Source organism: Acomys minous (assembly GCF_964271855.1).
Source record: "Acomys minous genome assembly, chromosome: 16".
Lineage (NCBI taxonomy): Eukaryota > Metazoa > Chordata > Mammalia > Rodentia > Muridae > Acomys > Acomys minous.
The window spans coordinates 71,466,877-71,484,621 of record NC_140498.1 but is presented as its reverse complement, the minus strand read 5'-3'; the positions used below and the strand labels follow the sequence as shown (position 1 = coordinate 71,484,621).

Genomic DNA, 17,745 nt, shown 5'->3' with positions numbered 1-17,745 from the left:
CCCTCCAGAGAAGCATGCCTGGGCTGCAGTCCTGACTCCGCCACTGCCCAGGAGCTACATGGCCTTGGCCACCTGTTCCACATCTGACACCATCTGTCTAGGGTTTTTGCTGATGTCCAGTGCGGTGGTACACAGGAGCTAGTCACACTGTGTGGTGGTTATTACACTCACAGATGTGGGTACACATCACGTAGCCTGGCTGCTGGTGTTTGGGGCACCCCCTGCCTTGGGCCGCTAGAGAAAAAGTGCTAAAGGAGGGGTCTTAGAGGCCAGAAGTCACAGCCACAGCACTTTTCACCTCAGATTCACCTAGGTAAATCCTGTGGGTCTTTTTTATTTTTTGTGCGAAAGGCCTAGGAAGTTTGAAGAGGGAGCTGGGAGTTGCTCAGTTTCTCTGAGGCCAGACTGTGATGTGTGGGTGTGTCTGGCTGTGGGTTGTCAGTGGAGCTGGGAATCTTCCCACTAGAAGCAAAGGCGACTCCAAGATCGCCACTCAGACCCACTCATTTGGCCTTTATGATGGAGTAGACAGTCTCTTCCTTGGGGTTCCCGTGGACAGGCGGGCAGGGAGCCGTTCCTGGTGAGGTTGGGCTTGAGAGGGCGATGGAGGCATACAGGATGCTGTTATCCTGGGGGAGAAAGGAGGGCAGATGGCACCAGTCCAGTTGTGCCTACCACAAAGCCGCAAGTGCAGCGTGAGTGTCCCGCCCACACCGCAGGCCTCTGCCCTCCCACCTCCGTCTTCAGCCTCCCTCGGACTTTCTTCAGGCCCGAGTCTGAATTGCTTACCGTGGGGTTCTCCTTGGCTTCCGTTTGTTGCCCTAGAGAAAAAGGAACATGGTGTGCTGAAGTCAGGCAGTGTGGCAGGGAGGTGAGGACCTCGGTTACATGGCAGGGGCAGGGGGAAGGTGGAAAGGGGGAAATGCTGAGGGAACGCTTATGGAAGTGTGCAGTCTTGGGAGAAGGCAGAGCCAATGTGGAAACAGGAAGCTGGCAGGATTTACCTTTCTGCGCAACTGTCTCATGGTTCTCGGTGCTTGCGGGTAGTTCCCTGCATAGGATCAAGATGGGCAATGTATTAGACAAGAAAGAATTAAGACGTTAGGTGCCAGGGTGGCTCAGTTAGTAAACTCCTTGTCATACCTAAGCATGAAGACCCTAGTTCACATTCCCGCGCCCACATACAGCTGCATGGCGGAGAAGCACAGTGAGGCCGGTGGATCCCTGGAGTTCCCTGGTAAACCAGCGAGCTCCAGAGTCACCGAGAGACCCTGCCTCAAAAGATGAAGCAGAGGGCCGGAGAGATGGTTCAGTGGGCAGAGCGCCTGCTTCACAAACCCGGAGACCCACATTTCGACCCTCGGGACCCGTGTGGAAAACTGCAGGGTACAGTGTGCCGTGAGAGTGGAGAGAGGTGGGTCCCTGCAGCTCGTGGTCTGGCCAGCCTGGCCAAAGTGATGAGCTTCAGGTCAGTGAGGGACCCTGCCTCAAAATAAATAAGGCTGGGGAGAGACTGAGGGGAGTCACAGCACACACCTCTGGCCTACACACACACACACACACACACACACACACACACACACACACACCAAAAAAAAGAAAATGCAGGAACACAAAATAGGATGGATATCTGCTGAGGAAGACATGATATTGATCTCTGACCTTTACAACACATGCGCACACGTGTGTGTATTTGGACACACATGGACACATACCCACACAGGAACATGTAATAACACACACAGAACTGGGCACGGTGGTGTATGTTTGTAACCTCAGGGCTCAGGTGGTGGAGGCAGGAGGACTCCGATGCTCACTGGCCAACCTGTCTGGGCTCGTTGGTGAGTTCCAGACCAGTGCAAGATCCCGTCCTTACAACTACCACAACCACAACAACAACAAAACCAAGCAGGGTCTAGGGAAATGGCTTAGAGGGTAAAGGTCTTGCCATCAAGACGGACAAGAAGGAAAGAGCCAGCTTTCTGAAGTTGTCCTTTGTCTTCCACATGTGTGCCATGTCAAACTCATAACCATCCCCCCACATATCTGCATGCACACAAACAAAAATGAAATAAAAGTAATTATTTTAAAAAGTGGATGGCACCTGAGAACACGAACACACACGCACACACGCACACACGCACATACGCACACACACACACACACGCACAAAGCTTCTCTGGAAGAGGAATGTGATGCTCTTGGTGAGATGCCCCGGCCGAAGTCTCTTAGCACTGGTTGAAAGTGACTCATTCTAGGAAATCTAGGAAGGAAAAGAAGCTAGAAACAGGAAGAACCAACTTTGTCTCTCACCACCGTGGTCAAAACTCGAAGGCAAAAGAGTTTCAGATCTCCTGGGAAAGGGCTCAGGCTAGGTTCTCAGAAGAAGAGACCTGAGATGAGACTGGAGGAGCAGCTGGCCAAACGGATTAGCAGGGAGAGGAAGGAAGGGAGCTGGGCCCGCAGTGTGGCTAGTGGGGTGTGTGCGCATCACGTGCACATCTGGAGAACCTTACCAACCAGGTGTGGTGCAATGCCTGTCACCCCAACACTTAGGGGGTGGAGGCAAAAGAATCAGACATTCAAGGTCATCCTTGGCTGCGTAGTGAGTGCGAGGCCAGCCTGGGCTATATGTGACCTTTTCTCAGAAAAAGTGGGGTTAGAGGAGGAAGGCCCAAGACAGGCGATGTATAATGAAGAAAAGACAAGGCAAAGGAGAAAGGGGAGAGAGGTTGCAAGGCGAAGAGGAGAAACAGACAAGAGCTGTGGAGGATCTAGAACAAAGGACTCCTTGGGAGAGTAGGGCTCACTGACCAGGGAGAGAGACAGAGAGACGAAAAGGAAAGGATGGGACGGCTGGATGAATGCAGGCCCATGTTCAAGGCTGAGAAGAAACCAGGACACGGAGAGGGAAGCTTAGAAAACGGAGGAGAGAAGGAGAAAGGCCCCATGAGGCGTTGGGGGTGGGGTAGGAGCTTTTCTGGGAGACCCTGCTGCACCCCTTGCCAGTGTGGGAAGCTGGTGGAGGTGAAGAGCCTGCTGGCCGCCACAGAGGCTGAAGGAGGAAGCAGACAGGATGAGTCAGGGGCGGGGTGATGGGAAGAACCCTGTGTATGGTTGGTTCTCCTTTTATTATTTTAGTGTTGTCTGAAGAGGCTGGAGAGATGGCGCAGTGGGTAAGAGCATCGGCTGCTCTCGCAGAGGACTCCGGCTGGTGCTCACCTGGCTGGAGTTTCCGCTTTAGTCCTCTGGGCTGTGGGGGGAAGAAAGAGGGTCAGTGACATCGGAGCTGATCTGTCATCACACCTCTCAGCTGTTCGCTACGCTATGTTCAGACCACCTTCAGAGGATGGGTTGCGGGGAGCAAAGAAATTGCCCCATCCCACTTCCCATCCCCCCGCCCCCACCCCCCCACTGCGCCTCCAGTGGAGAGCCTGGATACCTCTGCCTGGCTATTGACTTACACTACATCCCCTCCCCAAAAATCTCTGCCAGGTCACAACCCCCCCCCCCACCCCCATCTCCTTTCCTCACCTTGCCGTGAGTTCTCTCTCGCCCCATACCCACTTTATACTCTGCACTCACCCACTTTTCTTGTAGCGCCCTTAGAAACTGCTTCTTTCTGGATTATATTTCAATTTACTGGTCTGTTTGTCTTGGTGCGTACTATGCTGTTTTAATTACTGTAGCTTTTAGGGTTTTTTGTTTGTTTGTTTGTTTGTTTGCCATTTATTTATTATACGGTAGGGGGTGGGCTATAGTTTGTGTGGAGATCAGAGGACAACTTGAATGAGTTGATTCTCTCTTTCCACCATGTGCCTCCCAGGGAATTTATCTCAGGTGATCAGGCTCAGAGACTGACACCGTTACCCTCTGAGCGCAGCTGTAGCTTTCAAGGTTTTTGCTTTTTAAGAAATTTAAATTATGTGCACCTGTGTGGGGGTACATGCACATGAAAGCAAATGCCTGCAGGATACAGCAGAGGGCTTCAGATACCCCTAAAGCCTGCTTGGTGTGGGTGCTGGGAACGGACCTCTGGTCCTCTCTGCAAGAGCAGCCAGTGCTCTAACTGCTGAGCCACCCTGTCCGCCCCCTTGCAGCTTTTGATAAATCCTGAGATCAGGCAGTGAGAGTTCTCCATTATGGGCCATTTTCTTCTTGTTTTATGTCATTTTGTCTTGTTTTGTTTGCTTTTGAGAATGCATGCAAATTGGAGGTGAATTGTTTTTGCAAAACTGCCATTGTAGTTTCGATAGAATTATGTTGAGTCCACTGGTTATTGTTATAAAATAGACACTTTAAAAAAATTACACCTGTGGTCCTTCCGGGGTGACATTCAGTGGGCAGTTCGGGGAGACACGGACCTTCCACGTTAGACCATGGCGAAGTTCATCCGCAACTTTGCAGAGAAGGCTCCGGCGCTGGCAACCGCTGCCGTGACTTACTCAAAGCCTCGATTGGCCACATGTTGGCAGTACGCCAAGGTTGAGCTGGTTCCCCCAGCCCCTGCTGAAATCCCTACAGCTATTCAGAACATGAAAAAAAATAATCGAGGGGCTGGAGAGATGGCTCAGTGGTTAAGAGCACTGCCTGCTCTTCCAAAGGACCCGGGTTCAATTCCCAGCACCTGCATGGCAGCTCACAACTGTCTTTGACTCCAAGATCTGACACCTTCACACCAGCACACATAAATTAAATAAAATATTTAAAAAATAATAATCGAAAGTGCTAAAACTGGTAGCTTCAACAGTTAAGGAAGCTGTGCTGGATGTTGGTGGCCTCTGAGGTGTGGATGTGGTTTTATGTCGGAGAGATCATAGGCAAACGTGGCATTGTCGGCTATGATGTCTGAAGACGAATTTTTAACATCTGATTTTGAGTTCTTACTTAGGTGTTCTTGGGCCGTGTGTAATGAGACTGCTATCCCAATAAAGTACTAGCCGTGAAAAAAAAAATTACACCTGTATTTATATCTATCATATGAATGTTCTGCCTGCTTATATGTCTGTTTGCCACATGTGTGCCTGGTCCTTGTCGCAGTTGGAGGAGGGGATCAGACCCCCTGGATCAGGAGTTACAGGCAGCGTCGAGCCATTGTAGGGGTGCTGGGAATTGAACTCAGGTCCTCTGCGAGAGCAGCCAGTGCTCTTAACTGCTGAGCCATCTCTCCAGCCCCTTAGGAGAGACATCTTAACTAATTTTTCCATTTAATGACTGAGATGTTTCCTGTATCACCTTTCTCTTTCTTTTCCTTCAACAATGTCACCCACTGTGTTTTGGAGAACAAGTCACCCGGGCCCCTTAGTTCAGCCTCTTCCAAAGGGTTTTACTGTAATGTTTTAGTTTTAAAGATTTGTTTTTTAACTTGGGTGTATGGATGTGTGTGATCATGTGAGCGTGTGTGCCACACGTGTTCCCATGCCCAAGGAGGCCAGAACCCCTGAAGCTAGATTTACAGACGGCCTCATATGGGTGCTGGGGGTGCTGGGAACTGAACCTGGGTCCTCTGCAAGAGTAGCAAGTGTCCTTGAGTGCTGAGCCACCTCTGTGTTCTTTCTTTCTTTCTTTCTTTTTTTGAGATAGGGTTTCTTTGAGTAGCCTTGACTATCCTGGGCTTGATCTGTACACCAGGCTGGTCCCGAACTCACAGCGATCCTCCTGCCTCTGCCTTCCAAGTGCTGGGATTAAAGGCGTGCGCCACCACCGCCCGGCCTCTATGTTCTTTCTTTTGACTTAAAATACAAGTTTTGGTCTGTCTTTTGAGGACAGCTCCGTCAGATCCACACAGGCACCTCAAATATAATATAGCTCCAACTCGGTTGGCTAGCTGGCCTCTGCAGAGGTCTGAATGAAAAAAAAAAAATCTTCCCCACAGGCTCTCCTATTTCAACACTTGGCCCTGGTAGGGGTCGGGGGTGGGGGTTAGGGAACATTTAGGGGGTGCAGGCTTCTGGAAGAGGTATGTGTCACTGGGTATAGGTTCTGAGAACTCACTGCCTCACCTCACTTCCACATTTCTGTCTTCTGTGTACGGTTCAGGAAAGCATATGACTGCTCAGTGCCTGCTTCGGCAGCCCCACCATTGCTAGCCTTCCTTCTGTAACCGTAAGCCAAAACCAACTCTTTCTTCCACAAGTTACTTTTTGTTGTTGTTGTTGTTTTGTTTTGGTTTGGTTTTGGTTTTGTTTCTTGTTTTTTGGCTTTTTGTTTGTTTTGTTTTTCGAGACAGTGTGTTTCTCTGTGTACCTTTGTTGTCCTAGACTCACTTTGTAGACCAGGCTGGCCTTGAACTCACAGCCATCTGCCTGCCTCTGCTTCCCGCGAGCTGGGATTAAAGGCCTGTGCCGCAGCACCCGGCCTCCACAAGTTATTATTATTATTCAGTGAAAAAGTAACCACCATTACACAACCTCAAACAGGCTTCCTCCTCTTGGCAGCCCTTATATGGCTTGGTGGTTTCGTCAGAGTGTTTTTCAACAACCCCGAGACTCGTTCCTGTTCTCTGGTTGGGGCCCCAACAATCCTGAGAGCCTCCTTAGAGTCTAACAATGGATGGAGTCTTTGTTTGGTTCAGGTCTCCCGAACCCAAGGATGACCTTGAGTTGCCCGCAGCGTCCACACACTGGGGTTACTGACACCTGCTACCACACGGGGCTAATCACAAGCTTCCGCCTGGAGCTTTTCCTAGCTCTGGCCTTGCCTCTCCGTGTGCGCAGCTGCACTGGGTTACACGGACACAGACTGGCCCACCTCCAGCCTGGTCTCCACACCGTAAGAACGTCAGGAGAGAATCCAGCCGCTGCTCCCGCCATAACACCAGCGGCAGCCCAACACCTGCGGTGGCCCTGCCCTTCTCACAGAGTGACCACCCAGCTGTGACTCTCCACCTGACAGGATCTCTCACCTGGGAGGTGAGAGCGCTGGAAGAGGGCATGGGTGGCCACACATCCTGCTGCTTCCTGGCTCGGTTCCTGGCTCCTTCTTGATGCAGGCTCGCGCAGTCGAACCTCGCCCCCATCCCCAGAAAGTTACAAAGAAACCCCCACTTTCCTCTTTAGAACCCCTGCCAGGATGTTGGGGCCTAAACTGTTCTTAGAACCAGGAGTAGCATGCTGTTATCTACGTTTCTGTCTGTCGATGGCATTGATAACTTTTAAAATAAACTCCTTCCTTCCCAGTAATCTGTCTCAGTGAACCCCGCCCCCATTTTTTAATTTTTAAAATATTTATTTATTTATTTATTTTGAGATGGGGTCTCTCTGTGTAGCCTTGCCTGTTCTGGACTTACTTTGTTGACCAGGCTGGCCTCGAACTCACAAAGAGATCTACCTGCCTCTGCCTCCCAAGTGCTGGGATTACAGGCATGCACCACTGTGCCCAGCAACTCAGTGACCCTCTGGAACCCCCATCTGAGACCTTGTATGCCCACTGATCCCATTATAGTTGAGGTGGCTGCTTCATTTTGCTTCTGGTGTCAGAGGCTTTGGGATCTGACTGACAAAGTCCCCTTCTGTCATCTCCTGCTTGCTTTACCAGAACCACACTACCCAAGAGTCCTTGAGTGGGTTTCCTATTTCTGGAAGGCCAGAGAGTGTCCTCTACATGGCTCCTCGCATTTTCCTGGGTATATTTTGGAAGGAAAGGGGGGGGGGTTAATATAAATTCTCATATAGTTCAGGCTGGCTTTGAACTCGCTGTGGTCATTAAGGCCGCCCTTGACTCAAAATCCTCCTGCCTCCACCTCCCAAGTGCAGTGACATCAGGTGTGGACCATCACTGGCTGTCCTTATTTTTATTTTAAAATTTTGTTACATTTATTTACTGTATTTTTCGGACCATAAGATGCACTTCCCGCCCCCAAAAGTGTGTGTGTGGGAATTACGGTGCACTTTGTGGTCTGATTGCTGTTTTTATGTTTTTCTTGTTTTACTGCTCCAAAAACTGGGTGCGTCTAGTGCTCCGAAAAATATGGTATTTATCATGTGTGTGAGTGTACACACACCATTTCGTGTGTGTGTGTGTGTGTGTGTGTGTGTGTGTGTGTGTCAGAGGACAACATGCAGGAATCTGTTCTTTTCTTTCCCCATCTTGCTCTGACCTCCTGAGCCATGTCATTGCTTCTGGCTGTCTTGGACACTCTGTTTTTTTTCTTCCGTTGAGAGTCCTTCTAACTACCTGTCTCTCCTCTGACCATGGCCCTTTCCAAAACGAACACTCAGCTCTTGCGACACCTCCTCCCTCGTCACCACGGGGTTCCTGGGAAACTAGACTTCATGCTTCATCTCATTTGCGGTCCTCCAGTTTCCAAGTCAGACTTTTGGGAATCGAGCTAACACAGCTGAGCTGAGGCAGCCTCCTGCCACGCCGCCCCTGCCCCTCCCTCCCCCACAGGCCCTTTCTCCTCTCCTCTGTGAGCCAGTGGGGACAGGCTGAGTGACTAAGGCAACAGAGAAGAGCAGAGATGTGACTGGACTGTGGGGCTCACAAACTTGACCCTGCAAAAGCCCCACTTAGAGCAGATTCCCAGGGGGCACAGCAGTGCACACCTGCAGCCAGCGAAACCAAAACAACACCAGCAAAAGGACCCCAGTTACTCTAAGCGCAAGCTTCAGAGCCTGGCTCTGGTCTTGAGAGGAGGCCATCACGGATCTGCACTGGGGAGAGAGGAAGAGAGGAGGGCAGAAGCCAACCTTCACCATCACTCCTCAGGAGCCGGTCACCTTATTATTATTATTATTTTTTTAAAGATAGGGTCACTCACTGTGACCGGGGGCTCACCAGTTAGGCTCACCAGTTAGGCTAGTATGGCTAACCATCAAGCCTTACGGATCATCCTGTTGCTGCCTCCACAGCACTGGGGTGACATGGGTTATGGGGACAGAACTCAGATCCTCGTGCTTGCTGGCAAGCGCTTTACTGACCGAGCCATTTCCTGAGCCCTAGGATCTGCCCTGGAAACAATCACCTTTGATGACTCTAGTGTAGATTGCACTGTGGAAACAACACCCAGGACGTGTGATGGCGATACAGCCTTGGACCACTTACCTTTCCTTCTCTTCCACCTGAGGAACACTATCAATGCCAAAACCCCAGCCACGAGTACGACGACAGCAGCCATCACCACGCCTATTGTGGTTTTCAGATCCAAGGGCCCGGGATCGTTTGTGTTTTCTGTGTCCTCCATGCCGTTACTGGTGGGTGTCGAAGATGTAGAGATGAGGCCTGGAGAGGTGGTGCTGGAGGCTGGGATGAGATAGAGGAAGTCAGCATGGAACTTTCCTGGCAGGAGTGAAGCTGTCCCAACGGTGCCTCTGCGGCAGTCTGCCCATCAGACCACTGAAGCAGTGGACTCCAAGGAACTGAAATCACCCAAGGAATCTCAGGCTAGGAGAAGGAAAAAGCTGGAGCCTGGAGCCAGTCAGAGAAAGAATTGATTTCCCAGAAAGTGGGTTCACACAGCTCAGACAACCCCCCTCAGATCAACTTGCAGGAGAGACTGGAGACAGACAGCCATGGCTCACTGGTGGGCAGGGCCACACGGGGTAGAGGGGACCAGGCCCTATTTGTAGGTCTTGCCTTCTATTGAAACCTAAACTTCATGTCAGGATCTGTCAAAATCCCAAATGTGGGCGAGGCAGGGGGTGGTCACTGGGGCTTCCTTGTTCCTCTTCCTGATCTGGCCATGTTAAGCAAATCTCTTCCCCTCTGCTTGTCACTGTGACCTGTTCCTTGAATTGTCCCACTGAGGTCAGATGGCCAAGGCTGGCTTGTTAGAGCTGCCAGGGCCCAGGCTGTATCCCTACATTCAAGTAGCAAGTGGACCCTTCTTGGCTCGCCGAGGATATGGGTATCTTGTCTCCTTTGGAGGATGCGGGATGGGGAAGAGTTCTCCGCCGCTCACACAGGAGGAAGGGAACAAGTGCGGAGGCTATGGTGACTCATGACTTCTCCAGACCTTCATGTCATCCCTTACAAAGAGCAGTCTCTAGGTCACACACACCAAGAACAACCTTTTCCTAAGAACAGTTCTTGTTTGAACAGAAGTACCCGCAAGGGTAGGCAACGTTGTTCTTAAAGACATGGGCTATTAAATGAAAATCTTGGTGCCAGGCGTGGCTTCCAGAGAGGCCCTCAATACAACACCACAAATAGATGGTTAAGAACCCATTGCTGAAGACACTCCTCACTTTTGATGTAGGTGTGATCAAAATAAATTGTACAAATGTATGAAATATTTAAATAATAAAAATTACTAAAATCTTCTTGCCATTTATTCTATTTGTATTTTATTTCTGTGTGTAGTATGTGTCTGTGTTTGTATACTCAACTACACTCACGCATGTGCACAAGCGCGCGCACACACACACACACACACACACACACTGGAGATGTGCACTTGAATATGCATATGGAGGCTGGAGAGGCTTCCGGTGTCCTCTTCCTGCATTCCCCACCTATTCCTCAGAGGCAGGGTCTCTCCATGAAACAGAGGCTTAAGTGTCAGCTAGGCTGAACACCAACAAATTCCCAACAATCCTCCTGCCTCTGCCTCCTTGGAACGGCTGTTACAAGCATGTGCAGGGTCACCAGCTTCCTACATGGGTACTGGGATTTGAGCCAGCGTCTTGACCACTCTTAACTTTTTTTTTTCCTTAAAGACTCGCTGCTGGTGGCTGGAGAGATGGCTCAGGGGTTAAGAGCACTGGCTGCTCTTCCAGAGACCCTGAGTTCAGTTCCCAGCAACCACATGGTGGCTCACAGCCATCTATAATGTGGTCTGACGCTCTCTTCTGGCCTGCAGGTGTACATGCAGGCAGAGCACTGTATACATAATAATAAATAAATAAGTCTTTAAAAAAAAGGGGGGCTCACTGCTGGACTTCAGGTGGGGTGCTGAGAGTGGTATGGAAGAGTGAGGGGATGGAAGGACCCAGAGGGTCCAGGAACCCCACAAAGAGACCATCAAGCCTGGGGGATCTTGACCCAGGGGGTGCCTGCACAAACTGTTGCACCAACCAAGGACAATGCACCCACTAAACCTAGGCCCCCTATTCAGATCTAGCCAATGGACAGCTCATTCTCCACAGTTGTGGGGAGAGCGGGAACTGCCTCTGATATAAACTCTGGTCCGCTCCAACTCCCCACTCCCTTGGTGTGGAGGCTCAGTGGCACACAGAGGAAGGGGGAAGCAGGCTATCTGGATGTGAGACCTGATACGCTGTGGCCATATGGTGGGGGAGGAGGTCCCATTCTGTCAAAGGTCTAGGGGAGGGGAACAGGGCAGAAGAGGGAGGGAGGGCGTGAACAGGAAGATACAAAGGTGGGGATAACATTCAGGGTGTAATCTGAATAAATTATAATGAATTAAAAAAAAAAAAAAGGACAAAGTCCGTGTAGCCTACAGTGACATTGAACCTGCTGTGTAGCCAAAATGACCTTGAACTCTGGATCTCTTTGCCCCTACCTCTGAAGAACTGGGATTACAGTTGTGTACCACTCAAAAAATCACTTTTAAGATGAGTGTGGAGCACACCTTTTATCCCAGCACTCAAGAGGAAGAGGCAGACAGACCTTTTATGAGTTCAAGGCAGGTTTAGTCTATATAACAAGTTCTAAGGCAGCTAGGGCTACACAGGGAGACCCTGTCTCAAGGGAAAAATCATTATTATTGGTATAAATATATATATAATATAAAATAATATCATCTGAGCTATGCAATCTACAATTCACTAGCTTAGAGCACATTCATTTTGTGGCCACTATTATTCAGTTCCAATTTTTCGAGACAGGGTTTCTCTGTGTAGCCTTGGCTGTCCTGGAACTCACTTTGTACACCAGGCTGGCCTCAGACTCACAGAGATCCACCTGCCTCTGTCTCCCCAAGTGCTGCGATTAAAGGCCTTTGCTGCCGCTGCCACCACCACCACCTGGCCCAGATCTTTTTTTCAATAAAGAATTTCCTGTGTTGTCCTAGTGGGTTTTAACAGGGAATATATAGGAAATTATGTATGTGTGTATTATACAGACATATGTACACGCACACACACACACACACACACACACACTATCTTCTTTCCCAGAATGATCCAAAACAACAAAATAGAAAACATAGTTGTTGAAAGAATATTGTTTGAGTAACGACTGAGACAGAAACATCACATCAGCCATTGACACAGATAATGTTAGAATCACTAAGAAAGTGTGGTCCTGAGAGGAGAAGAGGCAGGTCAGCAACTGAGGAGATGGCTCAGTCCAAAAAGTACTTGCCTTGTGTTCTGGTGGTTGTTGTTGTTGTTGTTGTTGTTGTTGTTGTTGTTGTTGTTGGCAATTTGACACGAGCTGGCATTACATGGGAAGAGAAACCACAAATGAGAGGATACCTCCACCAGATCGCCCATGGGCAAGTCTCTGTAGGACGTTTTCTTTATTCGTGATTGATGTGGGAGGGCCCAGCTCACTGTGGGCAGTGCCACACAGTGCCATCTCTAGGCAGGTGGTCCTGGATGCTATAATAAACGCAGGCTGAGCAAGCCATGAAAAGCAAGCCGGTGAGCAGCACTGCTCCAAGCCCTCTGCTTCCGTTCCTGCCTCCAGGCTCCTGCCTGGAGTTCCTGCCTCCAGGCTCCTGCCTGGAGTTCCTGCCTCCAGGTTCCTGCCTGGAGTTCCTGCCTCCAGGTTCCTGCCTGGAGTTCCTGCCCTGACTTCCCTTATGATGGGATGGGATTGGGATGCTTAAGACAAATAAAGCTCTTTCTCCCCAAGTTCTTTGGTCATGGTGTTTTGCACAGCAGCAGAAACGCAAACTAGGACACCTCTGAAGTACAAAGGCCTGAGTGCCTTCGCCAGGAACCTGTGCTGTGCCACCATGGACCTGTAATGCCAGCACGGCAGAGGTGAAGATAGGCAGATGGCTAGGGCTCACTGCCGGCTGGCCTAACCCAAGAAAGACACCCCCTTCCGAAAAAAAGAAAGAAAGAAAAGGAATTAACCTGTCCAGGGAAAAGTTTCTAAGGTTATCCGGCCTCCACATGTATGTTCTATGCCCACACAAATACATACAGTTGTAAACACACTGACATACACTCGCGCGCGCGCGCGCGCACACACACACATCAAAAACATTACTACAAATAACGAACTAGGCTTAGTAAATAAGAGTATCTACCATGACAGTCTGACAATGTTTGACCCCTCAGAACCCACATAGACCTGGTGAGCGTCTGTGATCCCAGCACTCCAAGTCACAGTGAGACAGGAAGGCAGAGACTGGAGATTCCTAGGGAAGCCACTTTAGATGCCGTAGTGAGGCAGAGACCACAGGAGACCCTGCCTCAAAGCAAGGTGGATTGAGAGAACCCACCCCCTAACGTCCTCTGACCACCACGCGTGCATCCTGACACGCGCATGTCTGTACGCACACGAACAGCAACAATAGGTACAATTAAAGGTGAAGACACGTTGGAACAGATGGGACAGACAGGCCAGAAACACATGGTGTCCTCCAAGAGCATTTAAAACCAGGCCTGGGTCTGCACCAGGGCCTCTGTGAATACTTTAGGGCTGTTAGCTTAGTGTTTTTGTGGGACTCCTAACAGTGGGAGCAGGTGTTTCTCTGCCTCTCTCTGCCTCTCTGCCTCTCTGTCTCTCTGTCTCTCTCTCTGTCTCTGTCTCTGTCTCTCTATCTAACCTGTTCTTTTCTTCCTGTTGGGTTGCCTTGTCCTGACTAGATAGAAAGGCTTTTGCCTTATCTTATTGCAACTTGTTTTGCCCGTTTGGCTGTCATCTCTTGGAGGCCAGTTCCTTTCTGAAGAGGAAACAGAGGGTGAGTGGATCTCGGGGAGAGGGGAGGTGCAAGGGTGTGTGTGTGTGTGTGTGTGTGTGTGTGTGTGTGTGAGAGAGAGAGAGAGAGAGAGAGAGCGCTGGGAGGAAAGGAGGAAGGGGAAATTGTGGTTGGGATGTTTTTATATGAGAGAAGAATCTATTTTTAATAATAATTAAAAAAGAGATCTACCACCAGGGGTCTTTTTGCTTAGCTATGAAAGAGGAAAAATTGCAAAAAAGTACTATTTAATTTGGCTACAAAAACAAAATTAATAAGCCAATCGCAGGATTCTTCCCAATACTTGTTGTAAATCTTTCTCCAGTTGTGACGCATCTTTGCACTAAATGTGGGCACTTTGGTTGGATAAAAACATTTCTTTTGGGGTCCGTGGATGTAGCTCAGTTGGTAAAGTGCTTGTCTGGCACACACAAAGGCCTGGTCCAATCTCAAACACTGCACACACTGTGAGGGTGACACTTATTTGTGATCCCAGCACTTGGGAAGTGGAGGCAGAAGGATCAGGAGTTCGAGGTCACCCTCAGCTAAAGAGCATGTTTGAGGCCAGGGTGGGCTACATGAGACTGTCTTAAAAAAATAAGGAATGAGAATAAAAATTCCTTTCTATTATTAGTTTTAATATTAAAAAATGATGGTCTGGAATATTCAGTTAATGAATTAAATAAAAAAAAATACTGGTGAAAGAAGACACAGTGGAGGTGAGACATAACTCAATGGCAGAGCCTGTGGCCCTGGGGACAAGAAGAAAAACATCGTATGTCTGACTGAAACAGGGAAAGACACAGCTGCCTTAACTTGATTGTTGTACCAAGCACCTGCTAGATTGTCTCAAAGGCCAGGAGAAATTAAGAAAGGAGGAAGAGGGAGCGGGCTGGGGAGAACAGAAATTCAGAAAATGCCATTTAGGGAACGCTGTAGGAGGCACAGGAAACACAGACATAAGGCTGCCTGACCGGTTCTGCTGTGGAGTTTCTCCTGAGCCAGCACAGGGGTCAAGATGGATAAGTAGTTTGCCAAAGGATGGTGGGTGGGTTCTGACGTGGAAGGGACAAGCCGCTTGTCACTGGCACTGCTGAGAACTGGCAGTGTAATTAGTGACAGTTGGTTATTATTTGACAATTAATTTTATATAATTTATTTTCTAAAAAATTATTTTTATTACATTTTTTATACACACATATTTGTACATGAATGTGTGTGTGTGTGTGTGTGTGTGTGTGTGTGTGTGTGTGTGTGTGTGTGTGTGTGTGTGTATGTGTGTGTGAAGGCCGGAGGCTAACCTTGGGTGTTCCTCAGACATCATACACCTTAATTTGTAAGACAGGCCACGTGAGCATCTGTAACCCCCAACGCTGTGGGAGATGGAGACAGAAGGATCAATGGGGCTTCATAGCCTATTTCTAGCCCAGAACAGTGAGCTCCAGGTTCCCCCAAGGGGATAAGGTGGGTCTTACTAAAGGAGGACCCCAAACGTCCACCTCTGACTTCTACAAGCACGAAATGGGGCATTTGTAACACACACACACACACACACACACACACACACACACACACACACACATACACACGCATAATGCACATACCTACACGCTTACACCATATATACATGCTCCACAATATCAAGACAGACTGGAGGTAAGCAATGGGGTGAACTCAAGCATTAGCCATGCGTCTACTGGCTGAGAGAGGCCTGGAGATAAAGGTCCCTTTCAAGGCCGGTGCGTCACCAGCATGACCTTGGGCAAGGGTTGAGCTTGGCTGGCCTCCGTGTCTCCTCTGTATAAAGACCATGAGAGTGGCCAGCAGTGGTGACTGACAGGTGGCTGGGGTAATGCGCACAGAGTGACTAGGCTGGGCCTGTGTGCAACCTGCAGTTCCAGGGGGACCAGAAGGCACCTAGTGTGGAAGTCACAAGATATGGTGTAGATCCTAGATCTAATTGAAACACTGACACAAGACCAAGGGAAGGCTGCTTCGCCCTAGAGAGGCCAGATACACATGGGTTTCTAGCAACAAGGGCGGCTGTGGGCAGGGTGGTAGTGCCAGTTTGGAGAAGGAAGCAGGAAATTGGCCCATCTGGGAAGGGCTGAGGCCCAAGAGCGGAGTGCTAGGATCTGAGGACAATGAGAGGGCAGCTCAGAGAAAGCTGCAAAAGGTTGTAGATGATTCTGGGGAGGAGGAAAGGTAAAGTTGGCAGAGCTCTGGGGAGGGGACAGAACACATGAGAAGCGTAGGCTCTCTAATGACGTCTACGGTATAAGGAAGCCAGGGGCCACCAAAGCCTGGCCTGGGATTTGCTCACCAGTGGACACCTTGAGTTGGGTGCTCTTAAGAGACTGCCACTTCTTCATGCCTTCTGTCGTTTGCAGGTAAACTCGGCACCAGTACGTGGCCTGGTCGTTCTCCTTCAAGTTCAGGATTCTGAGGGACCCGGATGTCTGACCCTGTGTCCAGTTCAGGACGAGCCTGTCCTTGAAATGCTCATGTATGAAAGGCGGGGTGGAGTTGTAGATAAATTCCCCATGGAAGTGCTTCCATCTCCAGGTTATCCTCATCTGCGGATTCTCTGCCAACTTCCAGGAGAAAGGGAAGGAGAAGGAGAAGGGGATCTCGATGGAGCCGCCCTGGACACCAGACAGCTTTGCTGGTTGGATGACCCGATAATCATTTTCTCTGTTGTGTCCTGCTGAGTTCCCTGCGAAGGATGGGGAGACTCTGAGGCCACTGCAGGGGACGCAAAGGACAACCCAGAGCTTCCTGGGCCTTCACCCACAGGCAGGTGTGGGACACAGGGCAGGGCTGTCCCCATGGCAATTGGTACAGGACACACAGGGGAGGGTTGGGTTGGCTCTCTCTGAGGGATGAGCTCTCTCTTGGGCAGAGAGGCCTGGCTGGCTCCTCTCCCTGACACCTGTCCACATGACAGCCACTCTTCCCAGCCCTGCTGGCCCCTCCTGTGCTTAAGTCCCTGCTAGTGAGGTGCCCACCACTCACCAGCTTGCAGACAGGCTACAGGCAGCAGCAGAAGCAGGATCCAAGCCATGGCCCAATTTCCTCGGGGAAATGAGACCAGCAGAGCCGTCAAGCAAGAGAGGAAGCCCTGTTGAGGGACACTGGGGTGCTCACGACTCCAGAGAGAGTCATGGCAAAGTGACACCCATCCCCAGACCTTCTCCTGTGGAGGACTGAGTGGGGGCAGGACCTCTCCGTCTCCTCCCCTCTGTGCCAGCAACTTCCTTCATTGATCTGGCTTCTTCTTTTCCCATGGTGCAGAAGATCCACCCTTGTGGTCACAGACAAGATGGCCATGCCCCTGAGCCCAGCCCCCACTGATGGCTCAGAGATGCGGCTTTGACCTGCACATGCCAGACTCTCCACTACCTTGACCTTCCGTGTTTCCTATATGCCTGGGAATCTCTGTGTCCTTTCCTCTCTATGTCCTCCCCTTCTCCCCTCCTCCCCTCCCCCCTCCTTCCCCCCTCCCTCCTCCCCTCCTCCCCTCCTTCCCTCCTCCCCTCCTCCCCTCCTCCCCTCCTCCCCTCTTCCCTTCCCCCCAGGCTGATTCTCACCATGTCTCCCACCATGCTGGTTGTCTGAAACTCTCTGATAATCTCATGGGAAGAAGTGGTCAGTTTCTATCCACTTCAGACAAGGTGAGGAAGGTGGTGATGATGAAACCCATTCAGTCCCCAGCCCTTGCACAGTGTCCCCGCAACCCCGCCCCACCCCACCCCCAATCTGCTCTTTGTCCTTTTCTTGCCCGGCAGGGACTCTTCACAGTGTGCCCAGGCAGAAGCAAGGCTTAGTGAACTGTTAGTGTCTCTCTTTCCTCCAACAATGTCCAGGGTAGGGTCTCTGGTGCTGGATGCGGAATCCTCCAGTTCACCTCCTCTCTTGGGTCCCCA

The 17,745-nt window shown here is 50.2% G+C and overlaps 1 protein-coding gene across 2 annotated transcripts; it reads right to left on the bottom strand.

Annotated features, from left to right (window-relative positions):
• Positions 1 to 304: 304 nt before the first annotated feature.
• LOC311585760 (paired immunoglobulin-like type 2 receptor alpha) lies at positions 305 to 17,254 on the bottom strand. 2 transcript variants are annotated; one of them, XM_084761296.1, is made up of 8 exons: positions 16,835 to 17,254; positions 16,143 to 16,535; positions 12,264 to 12,339; positions 9,046 to 9,236; positions 3,223 to 3,253; positions 1,005 to 1,051; positions 790 to 821; positions 305 to 629 (listed from the first exon to the last, which is right to left on the bottom strand). In XM_084761296.1, the coding sequence occupies exons 1-8, from the start codon at positions 16,881 to 16,883 to the stop codon at positions 504 to 506; spliced, it is 945 nt and encodes a 314-aa protein (XP_084617422.1). In that variant the 5' UTR covers positions 16,884 to 17,254; the 3' UTR covers positions 305 to 503. The 2 variants fall into 2 exon arrangements, with proteins under 2 accessions (XP_084617422.1, XP_084617423.1); XM_084761297.1 differs by lacking the exon at positions 12,264 to 12,339 and having other exon boundaries at positions 9,046 to 9,243; positions 16,835 to 17,251.
• Positions 17,255 to 17,745: the final 491 nt, after the last annotated feature.

Coding starts and splice junctions, on each gene's coding strand:
- LOC311585760 (XM_084761296.1), bottom strand. CDS start 16,883: ATGGCTTGGATCCTGCTTCTGCTGCTGCCTGTAGCCTGTCTGCAAGCT. Junction 9,237..12,263: donor ACCACCAGAACACAAGGCAA/GTACTTTTTGGA, acceptor CCCAGCCTCCAG/CACCACCTCTCCAGGCCTCA. Junction 630..789: donor AAGCCAAGGAGAACCCCACG/GTAAGCAATTCA, acceptor TTTCTCCCCCAG/GATAACAGCATCCTGTATGC.